The sequence below is a fragment of the Hippopotamus amphibius genome, chromosome 15 (genome assembly GCF_030028045.1).
Source record: "Hippopotamus amphibius kiboko isolate mHipAmp2 chromosome 15, mHipAmp2.hap2, whole genome shotgun sequence".
NCBI lineage: Eukaryota > Metazoa > Chordata > Mammalia > Artiodactyla > Hippopotamidae > Hippopotamus > Hippopotamus amphibius.
The window spans coordinates 18,500,187-18,519,621 of record NC_080200.1 but is presented as its reverse complement, the minus strand read 5'-3'; the positions used below and the strand labels follow the sequence as shown (position 1 = coordinate 18,519,621).

Here is a 19,435-nt window from a genome sequence, read left to right as displayed (position 1 = left end):
GTAATTACTCATGTGGAGAAAAAGCATTTGGGGTCTGTGGTAGGGGGACACTGAAAAACATCTTTCTCCAATGTGGTGGTTCTCCAAGTGTGGTCCTGGGCCAGCAGCAGCAGTATCCCCTGAGAACTTCCTAGAAACGTTGATTCTCAAGCCCAATCCCAGGTACTCCGAGGCATGGGCACAGCTACCTGTGTTTAACCAGCCCCCTATGTGACACTAATATATCCTTAAGGTTCAGAACCACTGCCCTAGTGCAACCAAGGACTTCATGTCAACAAAGATGGTTGCACATCTGTTGCCAAGAAGGGACTCACAGTAGTGCATGAAGCCCAGAGAAACCTGAGCACCACCCTACAAAATTTTCAAACCCAATTCTAAAAATTCTTAAAACTCAAAGAGGAAATCAAAAAATACCTAGAAACAAATGACAATGAAAACACAACAACCAAAACCTATGGGACACAGCAAAAGCAATTCTAAGAGGGAAGTTTATAGCAATACGGTCCTAGCTCAAGAAACAAGAAAAATATCGAATAAACAACCTAACCTTACACCTAAAACAATCAGCAAAAGAAGAACAAAAAAAAAACCCAAAGTGAGCAGAAGAAAAGAAATCATAAAGATCAGATCAGAAATAAGTGAAAAAGAAATGAAGGAAACAATAGTAAAGATCAATAAAACTAAAAGCTAGTTCTTTGCAAAGGTAAACAAAATTGGTAAACCATTAGCCAGACTTATCAGGAAAAAAAAGGGAGAAGACGCAAATCAACAGAATTAGAAATGAAAAAGGAGAAGTAACAACTGACACCGCAGAAATACAAAAGATCATGAGAGACTACTACAAGCAACTATATGCCAATAAATTGGATAACCTGGAAGAGATGGATACATTCTTATAAAAGTACAATCTTCCAATACTAAATCAGGAAGAAATAGAAAATATGAACAGATCAATCACAAGTATGGAAAATGAGACTGTGATTAAAAATCTCCCAACAAACAAAAGCCCAGGCCCAGATGGCTTCACAGGTGAGTTCTATCAAACATTTAAAGAAGAGCTATCACCTATCCTTCTCAAACTCTTTCAAAATACAGCAGAAGGAGGAACACTCCCAAACTCATTCTATGAGGCCACCTTCACCCTGATACCAAAACCAGGCAAAGATGTCACAAAAAAAGAAAATTACAGGCCAATGTCACTGATAAATATAGATGCAAAACTCCTCAACAAAACACTAGCTAAAAGAATCCAACAGCACATTAAAAAGATCATATACCATGATCAAGTGGGGTTTATCCCTGGGATGCAAGGATTCTTCAATATACACAAATCAATCAATGTGATACACCATATTAACAAATTGAAGGATAAAAACCATACGATAATCTCAATAGATGCTGAAAAAGCTTTTGACAAAATTCAACATCCATTTATGATAAAAAACTCTCCAGAAAATGGGCATAGAAGGAAATTACCTCAATATAATAAAAGCCACATATGACAAACCAAGAGCCAACATCGTTCTAAATGGTGAAAAATTGCAAGCCTTCCCTCTAAGGACAGGAACAAGACAAGGGTGCCCACTCTCACCATTATTATTCAATATAGTTTTGGAAGTTTTAGCCACAGCAATCAGAGAAGAAAAAGAAATAAAAGGAATCCACATTGGAAAGGAAGAAGTAAACCTGTCACTGTTCACAGATGACATGATACCATACATAGAAAACCCTAAAGATTCTACCAGGAGACTGCTAACACCAATTGATGAATTTAGTAAAGTAGCAGGATACAAAATTAGTGCACAGAAATCTCTTGCATTCCTATACACTAACAACAGAAGAGCAGAAAGAGAAATTAAGGAAACTCTCCCATTTACCATTGCAACAAAAAGAATAAAATACCTAGGAATAAACCTGCCTAAGGAGGCAAAAGACCTGTATGCAGAAAACTATAAGACACTGATGAAAGAAATCAAAGACGATACAAACAGATGGAGAGACATACCATGTTCTTGGACTGGAAGAATCAACATTGTGAAAATGACTATACTACCGAAAGCAATTTACAGATTCAATGCAATCCCTATCAAATTACCAATGGCATTTTTCACAGAACTAGAACAAGAAATTTTACGATTTGTATGGAAATGCAAAAGACTCTGAATAGCCAAAGCAATCTTGAGAAGGAAAGACGGAGTTGGTGGAATTAGGCTTCCTGACTTCAAACTATATTACAAGGCCACAGTGATCAAGACAGTATGGTACTAGCACAAAAATAGAAAGGTAGATCAATGGAACAGAATAGAGAACCCAGAGGTAAACCCACGCACATATGGGCATCTTATCTTTGACAAAAGAGACAAGAATATACAATGGAAAAAAGACAGCCTCTTCAATAAGTGGTGCTGGGAAAATTGGACAGCTACATGTAAAAGAATGAAATTAGAACACTTCCTAATACCATACACAAAAAGAAACTCAAAATGGATTAAAGACCTACATGTAAGGCCAGACACTATAAAACTCCTAGAGGAAAACATAGGCAGAACACTCTATGACATACATCAAAGCAACATCCTTTTTGACCCACCTCCTAGAATCAGGGAAATAAAATCAAGAATAAACAAGTGGGACCTCATGAAACTTAAAAGCTTTTGCACAGTGAAAGAAACCATAAACAAGACAAGAAGGCAACCCTCAGAATGGGAGAAAATAATTACCAACGAAGCAATGGACAAAAGATTAATCTCCAAAATACATAAGCAGCTCATGCAGCTTAATACCAAAAAAGCAAATAACCCAATCCACAAATGGGCAGAAGGCCTAAATAGACATTTCTCCAAAGAAGACATCAGATGGCCAACAAACACATGAAACGATGCTCAACATCACTAATCTTTAGAGAAATGCAAGTCAAAGCCACAATGAGGTATCACCTCACACTGGTCAGAGGGGCCATCATCAAAACATCTAGAAACAACAAATGCTGGAGAGGGTGTGGAGAAAAGGGAACTCTCCTGCACTGTTGGTGGGAATGTAAGTTGGTACACTATGGAAAACAGTTTGGAGGTCCCTTAGAAAACTAAAAATGTAACTACCATATGATCCAGTAATCCCACTCCTGGGCATATGCCCAGAGCAAACCATAATCCAAAAAGAAACATGTACCATAATGTTCATTGCAGCACTATTTCCAATAGCCAGGACATGGAAGCAACTTAAATGCCCATCAACAGAAGAATGGATAAAGAAGATGTGGCACATATACACAATGGAATATTACTTAGCCATAAAAAGGAATGAAATTGAGCTATATATAATCAGGTGGATAGACCTAGAGTCTGTCATACAGAGCAAAGTAAGCCAGAAAGAGAAAAACAAATACCGTATGCTAACTCACATATATGGAATCTTAAAAAATGGTACTGATGAACTCAGTGACAGGGCAAGAATAAAGATGTAGATGCAGAGAATGGACTTGAAGATACAGGGTTTGGGGGGTGGGGGCGAAGGCGAAGCTGGGATGAAGTGAGAGAGTAGCATAGACCAATATACACTACCAACTGTAAAACAGATAGCTAGTGGGAAGTTGCTATATGACAAAGGGAGATCAACTCGATGATGGGTGATGCCTTAGAGGTCCAGGACAGGGAGGGGAGGAGGGAGTTGCAACAGGGAGGGGATATGGGGATATATGTATAAATACAGCTGATTCACTTTGGTGTAACTCAGAAACTGGTACAAGTGTAAAGCAATTATATCCCAAGGAAGAGCTTAAAAACAGTAAAATACAAACAAAAAATAATAATAATAAAAAGGGATAAAATGGTACCTAAAAAAATAAAAAATAAATAAATAAAAATCCTTAAAACATAACTAAGTCTCTGCTGGTGATCTCCTGTGCTTACCAAGGAAAAGCTTGTGTTGCCCACTTTCCTAAAGCCCCATTTCACCACCTCTTCACCTCCAATGGTCCTACTCCTCACAGCAGGTATTTGCATCTCTTCCTTCTTCTTGAAACACCTTGGGGTCACCTATCACATTTCTTATACAGACAAGCCTATATACTGTGTTCTCCCATTTAGTTAAGTAAACCTTAAATCTTTCCAGAGACAAGTGCTCTTGGAAGGCAAGTATATAAGCATCTAAAACAATTGCAATTGAAGAGGTTGAACGAGAACATGCTGACAGCACAGGGTTTAGCTTTGAAACGCCACTGCCATAGGATGTGCGTGGCTGTACTTAGAAGCAATGGAGTTTGAGAGAGTGAAAGTAAATTTCAGTTCAAATAAAAGCCCCAGTATTTGCAGGCTGAGTGCCCCTAGCATCTCTCTCAACCCCAGTCTTCTTTTTTATTTTATTTTTTATTTTTTATTTTTTGGCTGCACTGTGCAATGTGTGGGATCTTCATTCCCAACCAGGGATTGAATCTGTGCCCCCTACAGTGGAAGCGTGAAGTGTTAACCATTGGACAGCCAGGGAGGTGCCAGCCCCAGTCTTCTTACCATCAGTTGTGGTCAACATCAACTCCCTCTCAGAGGCATTGTGAAACACACACATAAAGATACTGTAGCTCCTGAGCAGGTTCAACATTTTACAGATATTGTCATTAAACGTTTCTGATGTGTTCTTGTCAGCAATTGGTCATAAGACCTGGGGACCTAAGAAATGAGGTAACCAAAGGAAAATCCTCTTGTTGCTGGAAAGAGACTATCAAATATTCACAAGGACCTGGTGAATCAAGGTTGATTTTTCTCTACATCACCTATGTATCGTAAGAGACATGTATAGTGCCTAGCACCTAATACGTTCTCTACAAATGTTCATTAAGTGAAAGGAAGGATAAACACACCCACTGGGAAATGAAGACTTAGAAAGGCAAATGCAATTAGGCTTTGCTGCTCTTGTGTGAAAGCAATAATGATCTGCTTTCTCTGGACTTTGAATATGAAGCTTCTAACTCCCAATAAATAATGGGGACTTTCTAAATAGATGGAGAAATAAAACTAGGATCAACCCCATTAGCAACTTAAAATGGGTGAATGAGAATAGTGTCAGACATAACTACATGTTGCATGTCTTTAAACCTTCCTCTCTTTTGTTCGTTTCTTTAGTGGATATTTTCATATCAGCTCATGTCAGAATGTTATTTTACAAACTCACTTTTCTTGTTATCATATTAACTCCAGAAATACACATATAGCACATACTGCTTTGCATCAAGTAGGCATTTGATCACACCTTTCTCGTTGTTATGGAAACAGCTTATCTTTGAATTGTGTATGGGAGTTTTTATTTTGAATACACTTTTTGAACAGCTGTTTGACATGATACAACAGTGTATATTTTACAGGGGGTGCAAAACTGTTTCATTTGGCAGTGACAGTTTGTCTCGAAAATAAGAAAATACAAAATTTCTTGTCCTGCGAAGCTATTGCTGAGAGCAAATGGACTTCCAAAACACCAAAGCTCCAGATATTCTTTAGTCACTGTGAAAGCTCTCTTTACAGCTTTCACTTTGCCAGCTTGCTGGATTCACCCAAAGTCTCTGTTTTCCCTGAACAGATACTGAATGCTGTCCCAGGATGCTTAATGCCTGAAGCCAGAAGGCTACTCAGGAGCTTCTGAAACATTTGTGCTCTGTTGAGTTGAGTCATTTTAAATAATCCCCAACCTGATTATGCTGATTGCAGTTGCTGCTGCAACAAACTACAAGAGAGAGGAGGAAGGAAGGGAGGGAGGGAGGGAATGGGAAACGTGGTTTTATGAAATCCACGTTGAAAGCTTTGTAAAGACAATAATAAAAAGGGATCACTAAAAAAATTGCTGCCAAATTAGATGTGAGGAGGGTAATTGAAAACAATTTGGATGTAACATTGTGGAAATCTGAAAGGATTCTGCACCTTGATTGTTTTTCAAGGACCCTTAATTTTTTCTTTTGGGGGGGGATTAACGTGTATGGGTTTATTGGAGGTTTTTGTTGTTGTTGTTGTTGTTTTTAAGCTCTTTATTGGAATATAATTGCTTTACACTCTTGTACCAGCTTTTGAAGTACACCAAAGTGAAGCAGCTGTATTTATACATACCTCCACATATCCCCTCCCTCCTGAGACTTCCTCCCACCCTCCCTGAAGGACCCTTAATTTCTTGTTCGACATTCATGAAACAAAGTGGAGCATAGATTTCAGCTTACGTGTATGGCTAAGGCAAGGCAGTTGACACAGATTTACCATCAATGTAATCGTAGTCAGAGAAAAGTGCTTGGTCCTCCTCAGAAAGCCCAGTGAATAAATGTACATACTTGACTCATGTTAAAATGTGGAAGGTATATTTGCACACATTTCTGTTCCCACCCTTTTGCAAGAGTTTTCAACACTGGTCCCCATCACAACAAATAAGAGAGGATCTACCTAGCGATCATGTGGTAGCAGACCACAAAATGCCCCTAACAAACTTGGAGTTCACTCAGAGCAGAGGAAGGGTGTTGTTCATCCTTACAACCCTAGTCATTGACCCAAAATTGATGCTAAAATTATGTCTTGTTGATGGAAGGATGAAAGGGAGGGAGGGAGGAAAGAAAAGAGAGAAAGGTAAGGGGAAAGGAAGAGAAAGAAGAAAAGAAGATGATCAGGTTTGGGTTTAATTTCTCCCAGTTTTGTTTTCTGTGCAGCTTTGCTCCACTGAAGACAAACAAGGGTGTTTATGAACAATATCCAAGTCATCTCAAAACGACTAAGTTAGATCTTTGAGACTCTCCCAGACATGGATGGTTTTGTTTCAGGAAACAGAAATTCATGGAAGGGAACTGTAAGGATTCCGTGGGTTTTCACAGAACCTACGGGTCTGTAGGGAGCTGAGACTGGAACTCCATCTCTGACCCCCAGCTTTATGTCACTTCCTTCTCCCCTTTTATCTTTCACAGTAGACACAGGCAGCCCATGCAACTAGAAAACCAAACAGCGGTCTCAGAATTCCTCCTCCTGGGACTCTCAGAAAAGCCAGAGCATCGGATCCCCCTGTTGGGGCTGTTCCTCTCCATGTACCTGGTCACCATCTTTGGAAACCTGCTCATCATCCTGGCCATCATCAAAGACTCCTACCTTCACACACCCATGTACTTCTTCCTCTGCAACCTGTCCCTTGTCGATGTCTTCTTCTCTTCCACCACTGTCCCCAAGACGCTGGTGAACCTCTGGACTCAGAACCAAGCCATCCGCTTTGGGGGCTGTCTTGCTCAGATGTATGCCTTCCACCTGTTTGGGACCATGGACAGCTTCCTCCTGGCTGTGATGGCCACTGATCGCTTCATGGCCATTGTCCACCCTCTGCGTTATTCGGCCATTATGAGGCCCCGTGTGTGTGGGCTGCTGGTGGGGGGGTCATGGCTGATCACCAACCTCCAGTCTCTGGTGCACACCTGCCTCATGGCTCAGCTGACCTTCTGTGCCGCCTCTGAAATCCCCCACTTCTTCTGCGACCTCATGCCCCTGCTGAAGCTCTCCTGCTCAGACACGCACACCAACGAGCTGGTGATCTTTGCTTTCGGCATCATCATGGGCATCAGTCCCCTCGCATGCATCCTCTTCTCTTATTGCTGCGTTTTCTGGACCGTCTTCAGGATCCCTCCTGCTCGGGGCAAATGGAAAGCCTTCTCCACCTGCAGCTCGCACCTCACCGTGGTGACACTATTCTATGGTACCATCTTTGCCGTGTACCTGCAGCCCACATCACCCGCCTCCTCCCAAAAGGACAAGGCAGCTGCCCTGATGTGTGGGGTGGTCATCCCCACGCTGAACCCCTTTATCTACAGCCTAAGGAACAAGGACATGAAGGCAGCCCTGAGGAAGCTGGTCGGCAAAGTAGCTCCCTCTCAGTCCTAAGGCAGGATAGTTGTTCAGCACCTACCATGTTCCAGGACCACTGTTCAGTGCCTGGGACAGAGGGATACATCCCATCTCTGCCCTCAAGGCATTCAGAGTCTGGTGGGGGTTAGACACATGTCAATAAATAATCACAGAGCAACATGGTAAATGTGTCATAAGAGATGAGTGAAGTGCTACGGGAAGGGAAAGATGTGGGTTTTCCCAATGGTTTTATCTTCCCCCTGAAGATCAAAGTACCAGAGAAGACTTTGAAGTAGGCTTAAATTTTCTGGGGTATCAGGCTTATAGGATTGGTACATGGATAATGCTAGTTGAATGAAAGAATAGCTACACTTATTTTAATACTGATAAAGACAATGTATATTAACCAATTACATCACCATGCTTCCTAAGTGACTTGGGGAAGGATGCTGAGAGCATCTGTTGAGATTAGCTCACTTCCTATTCAGTTCAGCAGCCCCCAGCCTCAGTCTCACAGGGGGCCTTGTGGTCTTGCCTTTGCATCAGGATCACTGTCATCAATAGGCCTCCCATGTCCCCTGAATTGGGACATAGAGATGCTGGCATTTGGATCATGGGGGTTGTGATTCAACAGGCTGGCACTGGACCCTGGAGTCTGCCTTCTTAACAAGCTCTCCAGGTGGTCCTGAAGCAGGGAGTGCACAGAGCACAGTGGGAGGACACTGGCCCTGGACTAGCTCCGGAGTCCATGTGTTTCCTGTGACTCCATCACCGGACTCCAAACCCAATACAGTTCTACAGGCACTGTCAGCAACAAGCAGATGAGGTGGGCTGGGAAGCATGGTGAGTTAGAATGAGGGGTTAAACTGTGTCCTCCAAAATAGATATGTCACAATCTAACCCCCAGTACCTCAGAATGTGACCTTATCTGGAAACAGGGTCTTTAGTGAGGTGATCACAGTAAAATGAGGTCATTGACATTGGTCCTAATCCAAAATGACTGGTGTCCGAATAAAAAGGGAGAATTTGGCCACAGATATGAACCCAGGGAGAAGGCCATGTGAAGATGAAGACAGAGATCAAGTTGATGCTTCTACAAGCCAAAAAATGTCAGAGATTGCCAGCAAACCACCAGCAGCTAGGGGAGAGGCGTGGACAGACTCTCCCTCACAGTTCCCCGAAGGAACCAGCCCTGCTGACAACTTTGATGTGAGTCTTCTGGCCTCTAGAGCTTTAAGAGAATAAATTTCTGTTGTTTAAGCCATGCAGCTTGTGGTAATTTGCTACGGAAGCCTTAGCCAACTAATACAGTTAGTTTAGGAAAGGCTGGCATCATGCAAAGACAACGCCCAGATACATCCTCTCAAGTCCATGGACCTATCTTGTATCCTGCTTAAGGGAGTTGTGCTACAACTGGAGAAAAAGCTGAAGGATTCAAGCTGCACGGATTCAATTTCTTGGTCTAAGTATGCTGACAATAATGATATCGACTGTTGAGATTTATTATGTGCCCTGCACAGGGCTAAGCCCTTTATATACATTATCTCATTAAATTTTATTTTATTTTTTAATATTTATTTTTGGGGGGAGTGCATTGGGTCTTCACTGCTGCGCGCAGGCTTTCTCTAGTTGCAGCACCCGAAGGCTACTCTTTGTCGTGGCGCACAGGCTTCTCAGTGCAGTGGCTTCTCTTGTTGCAGAGCACAGGCTCTAGGCATGCGGGTTTCAGTAGTTGTGGCACACAGGCTCAGCAGTTGTGGCTCACGGGCTTAGCTGCTCTGCAGCATGTGGGAACTTCCAGACCAGGGATCAAAGCCATGTGCCCTGCATTGGCAGGCAGATTCTTAACCACTGCACCACAAGGGAAGTCCCTCGCTCATTACATTTTAAACAAAAACCATATAACTCCTTATTTTAAAGATGAGGAAACTGAGGTTTGGAAAGTGAAGCTGCTCATAAGTCAGCAAAGTTTCAAACAGAGGACCAATTCCATAGCCCCAAGTTTTTGTTTTTTTGTTTTTTTGTTTTTATTTTTTTGGGGGTACACCAGGTTCAATCATCTGTTTTTATACACATATCCCCGTATTCCCTACCTTCCTTGACTCCCCCCCTCGAGTCCCCCCCACCCTCCCTGCCCCAGTCCTCTAAGGCATCTTCCAGCCTCGAGCTGGACTCCCTTTGTTATACAACAACTTCCCACTGACTATTTTACAGTTGGTAGTATATATATGTCTGTGCTACTCTCTCGCTTCGTCTCAGTTTCCCCTCCACCCCCCGCCCCCTCCCATACCTCGAGTTCTCCAGTCCATTCTCTGTATCTGCATCCCCATTCCTGTCACTGAGTTCATCAGTACCATCTTTAGATTCCGTATATGTGAGTTAGCATACAATATTTGTCCTTCTCTTTCTGACTTACTTCACTATGTATGACAGATTGTAGTTCTATCCACCTCATTACATATAGCTCCATCTCATCCCTTTTTATAGCTGAGTAATATTCCATTGTATATATATATGCCACATCTTCTGTATCCATTCATTTGTTGATGGGCATTTAGATTGCTTCCATGTCCTGGCTATTGTAAATAGTGCTGCAATAAACATTATGGTACAAGTTTCTTTTGGGATTATGGTTTTCTTTGGGTATATGCCCAGGAGTGGGATTACTGGATCATAGGGCAGTTCTATTTGTAGTTTTTTAAGGAACCTCCAAATTGTTTTCCATAGTGGCTGTACCAACTTACAGTCCCACCAACAGTGCAGGAGAGTTCCCTTTTCTCCACACCCTCTCCAACATTTGTGGTTTCCAGACTTTGTGATGATGGCCATTCTGATTGGTGTGAGGTGATACCTCATTGTGGCTTTGATTTGCATTTCTCTGATGATTAGTGATGTTGAGCATCGTTTCATGTGTTTGTTGGCCATCTGATGTCTTCTTTGGAGAAATGTCTATTTAGGTCTTTTGCCCATTTGTGGATTGGGTTATTTGCTTTTTTGGTATTAAGCTTCATGAGCTGCTTGTATATTTTGGAGGTTAATCCTTTGTCCGTTGTTTCATAGGCAATTATTTTTTCCCATTCGGAGGGTTGCCTTTTAGTCTTGTTTATGGTTTCTTTTGCTGTGCAAAAGCTTTTAAGTTTCATGAGGTCCCACTTGTTTATTCTTGATTTTATTTCCCTGATTCTAGGAGGTGGGTCAAAAAGGATGTTGCTTTGATGTATGTCATAGAGTGTTCTGCCTATGTTTTCCTCTAGGAGTTTTATAGTGTCTGGCCTTACATGTAGGTCTTTAATCCATTTGGAGTTTCTTTTTGTGTATGGTGTTAGGAAGTGTTCTAATTTCATTCTTTTACATGTAGCTGTCCAATTTTCCCAGCACCACTTATTGAAGAGGCTGTCTTTTTTCCATTGTATACTCGTGCCTCCTTTGTCAAAGATAAGGTGCCCATATGTATTTGGGCTTACTTCTGAGTTCTCTATTCTATTCCATTGATCGTCCTTTCTATTTTTGTGCCAGTACCATACTGTCTTGATCACTATTAGCCCCAAGTTTTAATGACACACGATATTGTCTAGAACTCGATGCCTAAAGCAGGGGTTTGCCTACTACAGCCCGTCAGCCAAATCCATCCAACAGCCTGTTTTTTGTATGGCCTGCAAGTTAAGAATGGCTTTTACATTTTTAAATGGTTGTAAAAAAAAAAATTTTTTTGGCCACACCACGTGGCATGCAGGATTCCAGTTCCCCGACCAGGGATCGAACCCATGCCCATTGTAGTGGAAGCGCAAATTCTTAGCCACTGGACCACCAGGAAAGTCCTGGAATTTTTTTTAAAAGAAGACTGTTTCGTGACAGATTAAAATTGTATGAAATTCTAATTTTAGAGCCCATAAATAAAGTTTTACAAGAACACAGCAATGTCTGTTAGTTTATGTATCATATATGACTGTTTTCAAGTTACAGGGCAGAGTTGGGTAATCTTGACAGAGACCCTATGGTGTGCAAAATCTAAAATATTTACTATCTGGCCCTTTACAGAAGGATTTGCTGACCTCTTTTCTATAGAAAAAGTAAAGCCTGATACTCAAAGTGGACCATGAATCAGAGGCATCAATATTATGGTGAGTTTCCTAGAAACGAAGACTCAGACACCATCCCAGACCACTAAATCATAGTTTTAACAACCCCAGGGGAGTTATATAAGTCTTAAAGTTTGGGATCACTGGGATAGATGGGGGATGGAGGGAAGCTGTAGAGATTTAGATCTTGAATAGGCCATCAGTTCAGAAATATGAAAGAACGATATCTGGAGCATCTTTCCATAGGTGTTTTCCATTTTTCCCTGCCCTAGTCAGGGTCCACGCCAAACACTGAAAGAATTGCAGCTGCAGTTGGAGTAAGTGGCCATCAGGTGGCGATAGTGTAATTTCACAAAATGGATTAAAAAAATTGCTCTTGAAGGGGAAGCCGGGACGAAGTGAGAGAATAGCGTTGACATATATACACTACCAAGTGTAAAATACTTAGCTAGTGGGAAGCTGCTGCATAACACAGGGAGATCAAGTCAAAGATGGGTGATGACTTAGAGGGCTGGGATAGGGAAGGTGGGAAGGAGTCGTGGGAGTGAGGGGATATGGGGATATATGTATAAATACAGCTGATTCACTTTGTTGTACAGCAAAAACTGGCACAACAGTGTAAAGCAATTACATTCCAATAAAGAGCCTAAAAAAAAAAAAGGCTGCTTTTTTTCAGAAACACAGATCTCTGGCTGTGAACTGGCCCAGTTCCACCCACCTCAGGTATAATAGGCCCCTGGGAGGAAACAGCATGTGCAACATTCCCATGGTGGGACAGAGCCCACCATGAGGGGAGAGTGAGTGTGCAGGGGGCTGTGGTCAGACCTCACCATGGGGATTGGACAAAGGGCAGAGGGGACCATGATAAGGGTTAAGCAGGTGTACGGGAGGGCAGGTGCTTCAGAACACACCTGCTACTGAGTCATACCATGGATGAGGGATGAGCAAACTTTCTTGGTAAAGGACCAGAGAGTAAATATCAGCTTTATGGGACATTCAGTCTCTGTTGCAATGACAACTCAGCTCTGATGCTATAGTGAGGAAGCCATGGTAGACAGTACATCAAGGAAGGTGCGTGGCTGAGCACCCATGAAACTTTATAGACACTGAAACTTGAATTTCATATCATTTTACATGTCACAAAATATAGTACTTTTAAATTTTTTTATTTATTTATTTATTGGCTGAGTTGGGTCTTCGTTGCTGCACGTGGGCTTTCTCTAGTTGCAGCGAGCGGGGGCTACTCTTTGTTGTGGTGCGCGGGCTCCTCATTGCAGTGGCTTCTCTTGTGGAGCATGGGCTCTAGGTGCATGGGCTTCAGTAGTTGTGGCACATGGGCTCAAATAGTTGTGGCTCGTGGGCTCTAGAGCGCAGGCTCAGTAGTTGTGGCGCACAGGCTTAGTTGCTCCGTGGCATGTGGGATCTTCCCAGAGCAGGGCTCAAACCCATGCCCCCTGCATTGGCTGCTGGATTCTTAACCACTGTGCAACCAGGGAAATCGCTATAGTACTTTTTTTACTGTTGCATTGAAAAATGTATTGAAGTCATCAAAATGATGCAGAAAGATTCTCAACTAATATCTACCTTCTGTGTATTCCTCTTCCCCAAATTGTAGTGACAAAATATATCATGTGGTGGGGTAGCGGGTGTTTGTTTATTTTAAGGAAAGTAAAACATATTACAGAAATGGATCTGGCTGGGACTTCCCTAGTGGTGCAGTGGGGCAACAGGTCCCATCAGATCTGCTGGCAGGAGTGGGTAGAAAGCCACTTCCAACAAGACATGAGGAAGGATTCAGTAAGGCTTGAGCCCAAGGTCAAGGATACCAGGTTTGAAAGTCTTAATCACCAAACAAAATGATCAGAAGTAGCATGAAATTTGGTTCATGAACTGTAGTCTTTTGTTTTCAACCATTTAAAAAATTTAAAAACCATTCACAGCTCACGAGACAGATTTGGCCCTCAGGCCCTAGTTTGCAAACCCTTGTATAGACAGATGGGAGTGACAAGTGGCAGGGAGACCAAAAGAGACTAAAAAGTGAGCAGTGAGGCAAGCTGAATCCCAGCATCAGAAAAGGAAGGGATAGACAAGATAGTGCCACAGGACCTTTGTATACACTGCTCCCATCTCTCCACTCCCTCCCTGAGTTAATGCCTCCTGGGCTTTGAGATGTCAATCCAAACCCCACTTCAAGGAAGCCTCTCCTCACCCTTTCCCTACCCCAGCTATATCAGGTGCTCACTATCCCCTCATTCTTTTCATCATATCAATGATTTTTATATTCGTGTGACTCTTTGATGAATGTTTATTTCACCCAAGTAACTATGAGCTGAGAGCCAGGGAACCCCCATGTTTCATGGCGCTCAGCAGCCACTCAAAATTTACTTGTTGAGTGAATAAATGAATGGATGGGGGACTTCCCTGGTGGTGCAGTGGTTAAGAATCCACCTGCTGATGCAGGGGACATGGGTTTGATCCCTGGTCCGGGAAGATCCCACATGCCTCAGAGCAACTAAGCCTGTGTGCCACAACTACTGAGCCTGTGCTCTACAGCCCACGCTCCACAACAAGAGAAGCCACTGCACTGAGAAGCCTGAACACTGCAGTGAAGAGTAGCCCCCACTCACTGCAACTAGAGAAAGCCCATGTGCAGCAACAAAAACCTAACACAGCCAAAAATAAAATAAAATAAAATTTTTTAAAAAGAATGAATGAATGAATGAATAAACAAATAGATGGATGAATGGGTGGGAGGATGGATGATGGATGGATGGAGGGATGGATGGATGGACGGATGGATGGATGGATGGGAGGATGGATGGATGGATGGATGGATGGATGGATGGATGGATGGATGGGAAGGCAATGTGATAGCAAGACTCTAGGATGCCAGACGAGGTGGTCAAGGTAGGCTGGGTTGGAACAGAGATGTCTAACAGTCAATGTTAAGTTGCTGCAATTGCAATGTAAACTCCCCCTCCACTCTCCCAACCTTCAGTAAAATCCATTCCACACCCAGGGGCCTCAGGCGAGTGGGTTTCTGCTGTAATCAGGAGAGAAGCAAGTGCCTCATCCTATAGACCAGGAGCATTGAGCTTACAATGAAACTATTCAGCAACAACAGGAGATCATGAGAAAATAATCATCTAGAGATTCACCAAAATCTCAGCAAGGATGTTGGAAGAGGTTTGAGCCAATCTTATCTAGATCTGAAGGAACAGAATGACCCTGACCAGTATGAAAGTACAATAACATTTCTTTCTCTCCATATGGAAGTTTATTGGGTATTTAAAGCAGTTTTAGAGATTCATACACTGAGGATCATAGAGGGAGTCACATGCTGGATTAGGGCAGGATGGGGAGGAATTCCAATCCAACCTGCTGTGATCCCAAAACCTGATCCCTCCCTCCACCATGATGCCGCATGGCCTCCCAGGTGGGTGACTTTCCCAAGGTCATGCTGCAAGGAACAGTTCAAGTTGTGCCCATGTGGGATTCTGGGGGGCAAAAGGTCCCAATCAGATCTGCTGACGGGAGAGGGTAGAAAGCCACTTCCAACAAGACATGAGGAAGGACTCAGTAAGGCTTGAGACCAAGGTCCTGGAAAGGGAGCTCCTACTTCCAAATGTACATTTGCCAGAGATTTGGGGAGTCACTTCCTTCTCTGTGAATCTGTGTATTGGGAAGTCCCCAAGACCACCCTCAGATTCAGTGACTCACTAGACGGACTCACAGAACTCAGCAAAGTTGTTATATTCATGGTTTATTACTGGGAAAGGATACAGATTAAAATCAGCAAAGGTAAAAGGCACATGGGGGGCAGGGTCCAAGAGAGACCAGACACAAGCTTCCAGGTGTCCCCTCCCTCTGGTATCATGTGGACAGTGCTTAACTCTCCCAGCAATGATATGTGACAACACATGGTATACTGCCAACCAGGGTAGCTCCCTTGAGTCTTGGTGCCCAGGGTTTTCATTGGGGGTTGGCCACTGTTTTAGTTTCCTAGGGCTGCCGTAACAACACACCACAGACGAGGTAGCTTTAACAACAGAAATTTATTTACTCGCAGTTCTGGAGGCTGGAAGTCCAAGATCCAGTGTCAGCAGGTTTGGTTCCTCTGAAGCCTCTCTCCTTGGCTTGTAGATGGCCATCTTCTCCCTGTCTCTTCACATCATCTTCCCTCTGTGTGCACACGTCTGTGTCCAAATTTCTTCTTAAGACAGCAGTCATATTGGATCAGACTAAAGACTTCACTTTCCTTGAATCACATGTTTAAACACTCTATCTTCAAATACAGCCACAGTCTAAGGTACTGGGGGGTCAAAACTTCAACATATGAATTGGGAGAGGCACATAACTCAGCCCATAACAGCCACACAGGGGCTTCTTTTGTGGCGCAGTGGTTAAGAATCCGCCTGCCAATGCAGAGCACACAGGTTTGAGCTCTGGTCCGGGAAGACTCCACATGCCACGGAGCAACTAAGCCTGTGCGCCACAACTACTGAGCCTGTGACCGGTGAGCCACAACTACTGAGCCCATGTGCCACAACTACTGAAGCCCACGCACCTAGAGTCCATGATCTGCAACAAGAAAAGCCACCACAATAAGAAGCCCACACACTGCAATGAAGAGTAGACCCTGCTCTCCACAGCAAAGAATAGCCCCCGCTCTCTGCAACTACAGAAAGCCTGAGCGCAGCAACAAAGACCCAGTACAGCCAATAAATAAAAATAAAGTATTAAAAAACAAAATTTAAATTTAAATTAAAAAAAAAAACCAGCCACACAGACACGGCTGAACACCTACATAACTCACCTTAGATAGTCTCTGGCCCCTCTAGAGGTTAAACTGATAGAGTGTGGCCCCAGGCCCCCACTATAAATCATATTGTTAGCACAAACTATCTGGCATGGCCCCCAGGTATATAAAGAGATTCTTACCAGGTAGGATACTCCAGAGGCTTAGAGGCTACCTCCCAGGAGCCAGCCAAGTGCAGACCTTTCTTTGGAATGTGCAGGAGAGCTCGAGACCTGGGAGGGAGAAGGGAGGAGCTAAGGAATGCCATGGGGTCTCTGCCTGGCCCTGCCCACCCCAGGCTTCTTGTCCCCATTAGATCGGCCACCCTTATCCAGGCTGCCTCCTTACCTCTGGGACAACCAGCATCTATGAGGCCCTGGTGGCCACATCAGCAACCCCAGGCCCTGCAAGCTGGGAACTAGGGCAGCTCTTGACATGGCTGCAGGTGGCCAATTGCCAAATGTGTCCCAGGGCCTGTGCAGAGGCCTGGCCAGCAAGAAAGCTCAGCAGACCTGCAGCTAATGAAAGGAAGGTCCTGCATGGGCAATAGGGGGCCCTGCTATACTTCAGTTTCAGCTCCCCAGCTGTCTGGCAGGGCTTTTCCAAGGTCCATTGGGAGGCTCTGGCCAAGATATGCTGCCCCTCTGATGGCCTCCCATGTGATACCACATTCTCCTCAGGAAGATGTCTTTTGGTAACTCAACCACCCTCTGTCCCTCTAGTTCCTCAGTGCTGCCCCAGTGGACATCTCTGGGCAGCCACCTCTTCTCTGGTGCCTCTGAGGACTGACTCCCGGCCAACGAGGCCTGTGAAGGCTACAACACATTGCCTCCTCATCCTGGAAGATTCCAGTTGCAGATGAGCCTCCAGTGTGGGGACAACTGGAATGACAACAGGAGGTAGAGGAAATTCCCCATAACCAGCTCCATCTTTCATCTCCCAGGAACTGAGGACCCTCAGAGAGGTAGCAGACAGGGAATTTAGCCCACAGACAGATGCCCCATCCCCAACACCTCCTATTCCCATAGCCTTGATAACAGGGGGAGTTATTCTTCCCTTTGGATGGATGAGGAAACTGAGGGCTAGAGAGAATGTCTTCATTTGGTATCTCCCAGAAGCTGATTTAGAGATAAGGATTCAATGGCAAGTAGTTTATTTGGAAATGGATCTAGGAAATGCTGAAAGGGAGGTGGAGAAGTGAGACAGAGAAGGGAAGGGAATCAGTAAAGAGTGCATTTATATGCAAGTTTCCATTGTGGACAGCTGGAACTCAATCCCCGTGAGGACCTCTGAGGGTCAGTGCAGAAAACACACCTTAGGGGTAAGGAAGCTAGGGTACTTAACCACGAACTTCCATTATCTCTCACAGAGGTGTAGAGCTCCACTCAAACCTGACTTGGCCCCTCTGCCTGCATTTCAACAAATGTTGTATATGCTGGGGCCTGATTTATCCATCAGGCATCATAAGCATAGCACATCAGCCAACAATGTGAATATTTGGAGGAAAGAAAACACACACACATAATTCGAAGAGCGACTAGCAAAATTCAGATGAATAATTGTACAAATTTCACAAAGTATGTAATTTAGCACTTACAACCATTTCATTGTATATAGCTCATAGACCATTTGTTCTCACTTATCAAGAATTTCTGATTGCTGAGAAAGAATCATAGCCAACTGTGAATTAAACGAGCTACATGTAGCCAAATAAATGCAACAGGGAAAGTACCGAAACCTTGTCAAAGGGTTTACCAAAAAAATAACAACTATTGATGCGACCTGTGAGTGTTCTTTAATCATTTGATGTGATATGGGTGGGCCCAAGGGCTGCTCTCACCCCTCCATTGGCCTCCAGCTCCTCTGAGTTAGAGTACCCCAAAGGACCCTAGTCCTACAGCTCCTCCCTTTGACTTGTGAAGACGTGTTGTCTTGACCCCTGACCTCTCTCTCCATTGTTGGCAGTTGCCTCAGAGGCATCTGGGCAGGGATCTGACCCCACCCCTCTCAACCGGACTCCTCCCAAATACACATATCCAAGAAAAATTAACAAAGCCTAAGAGATCTGTGGGACACCATCAAGCATACCAATATATTCATAACAAGAATCCCAGAAGGAGAGAAGAGAAAGGGGCAGAAAGAATAGTTGAAGGAATAATGGCCCCCAAATTTCCCAACATTGATAAAACACATGAATCTACACATCCAAGAATCTCAATGAACTCAAGGTAGGATAAACACAGAGATCTACTCCAAGATGTATTATCGCCACACACACACAACCTCTTCTGTACAGGCCTCCATCACCTGGCACCTGATCTCCCACCTGAACATTCAGCAGTGAATAAGACAGACAAGTATTACCTGGTGCAGCCCCAATCTTAACAAGGAGACAGATAAACTAGAACAAATCACTGGAACTATGAAGTTCAAGCTGTGGCAAGTGTTAAAAGAAATGAAACACAGTGATATAATAATGACTGGACAGTGGTATGTGGTCAGGGAGGGGAGAGCCTCCCAAGGAAGTGCCCTTGGACCTAAAGGATGAGAAAGGGGCAGCTTCAGAAGTACCAGGGCTTCCCAGGCAGAGGGAAATGCGTATGCAAAGGGCCTGGGGCAGGCACAGTTTGATGCAAAGAAGAATCAGAGAGGAGATCATCATGAGCGATGAGGACAACAAAGGATATGAGGCCAGAAGTCTTGTTGTGATTGGA

At 43.7% G+C, this 19,435-nt stretch overlaps 1 protein-coding gene across 1 annotated transcript; it reads left to right on the top strand.

Annotated features, from left to right (window-relative positions):
* Positions 1 to 6,938: 6,938 nt before the first annotated feature.
* On the top strand, positions 6,939 to 7,880 carry LOC130837424 (olfactory receptor 1I1-like). Its single transcript, XM_057710353.1, has one exon. The coding sequence runs from the start codon at positions 6,939 to 6,941 to the stop codon at positions 7,878 to 7,880; it is 942 nt and encodes a 313-aa protein (XP_057566336.1).
* Positions 7,881 to 19,435: the final 11,555 nt, after the last annotated feature.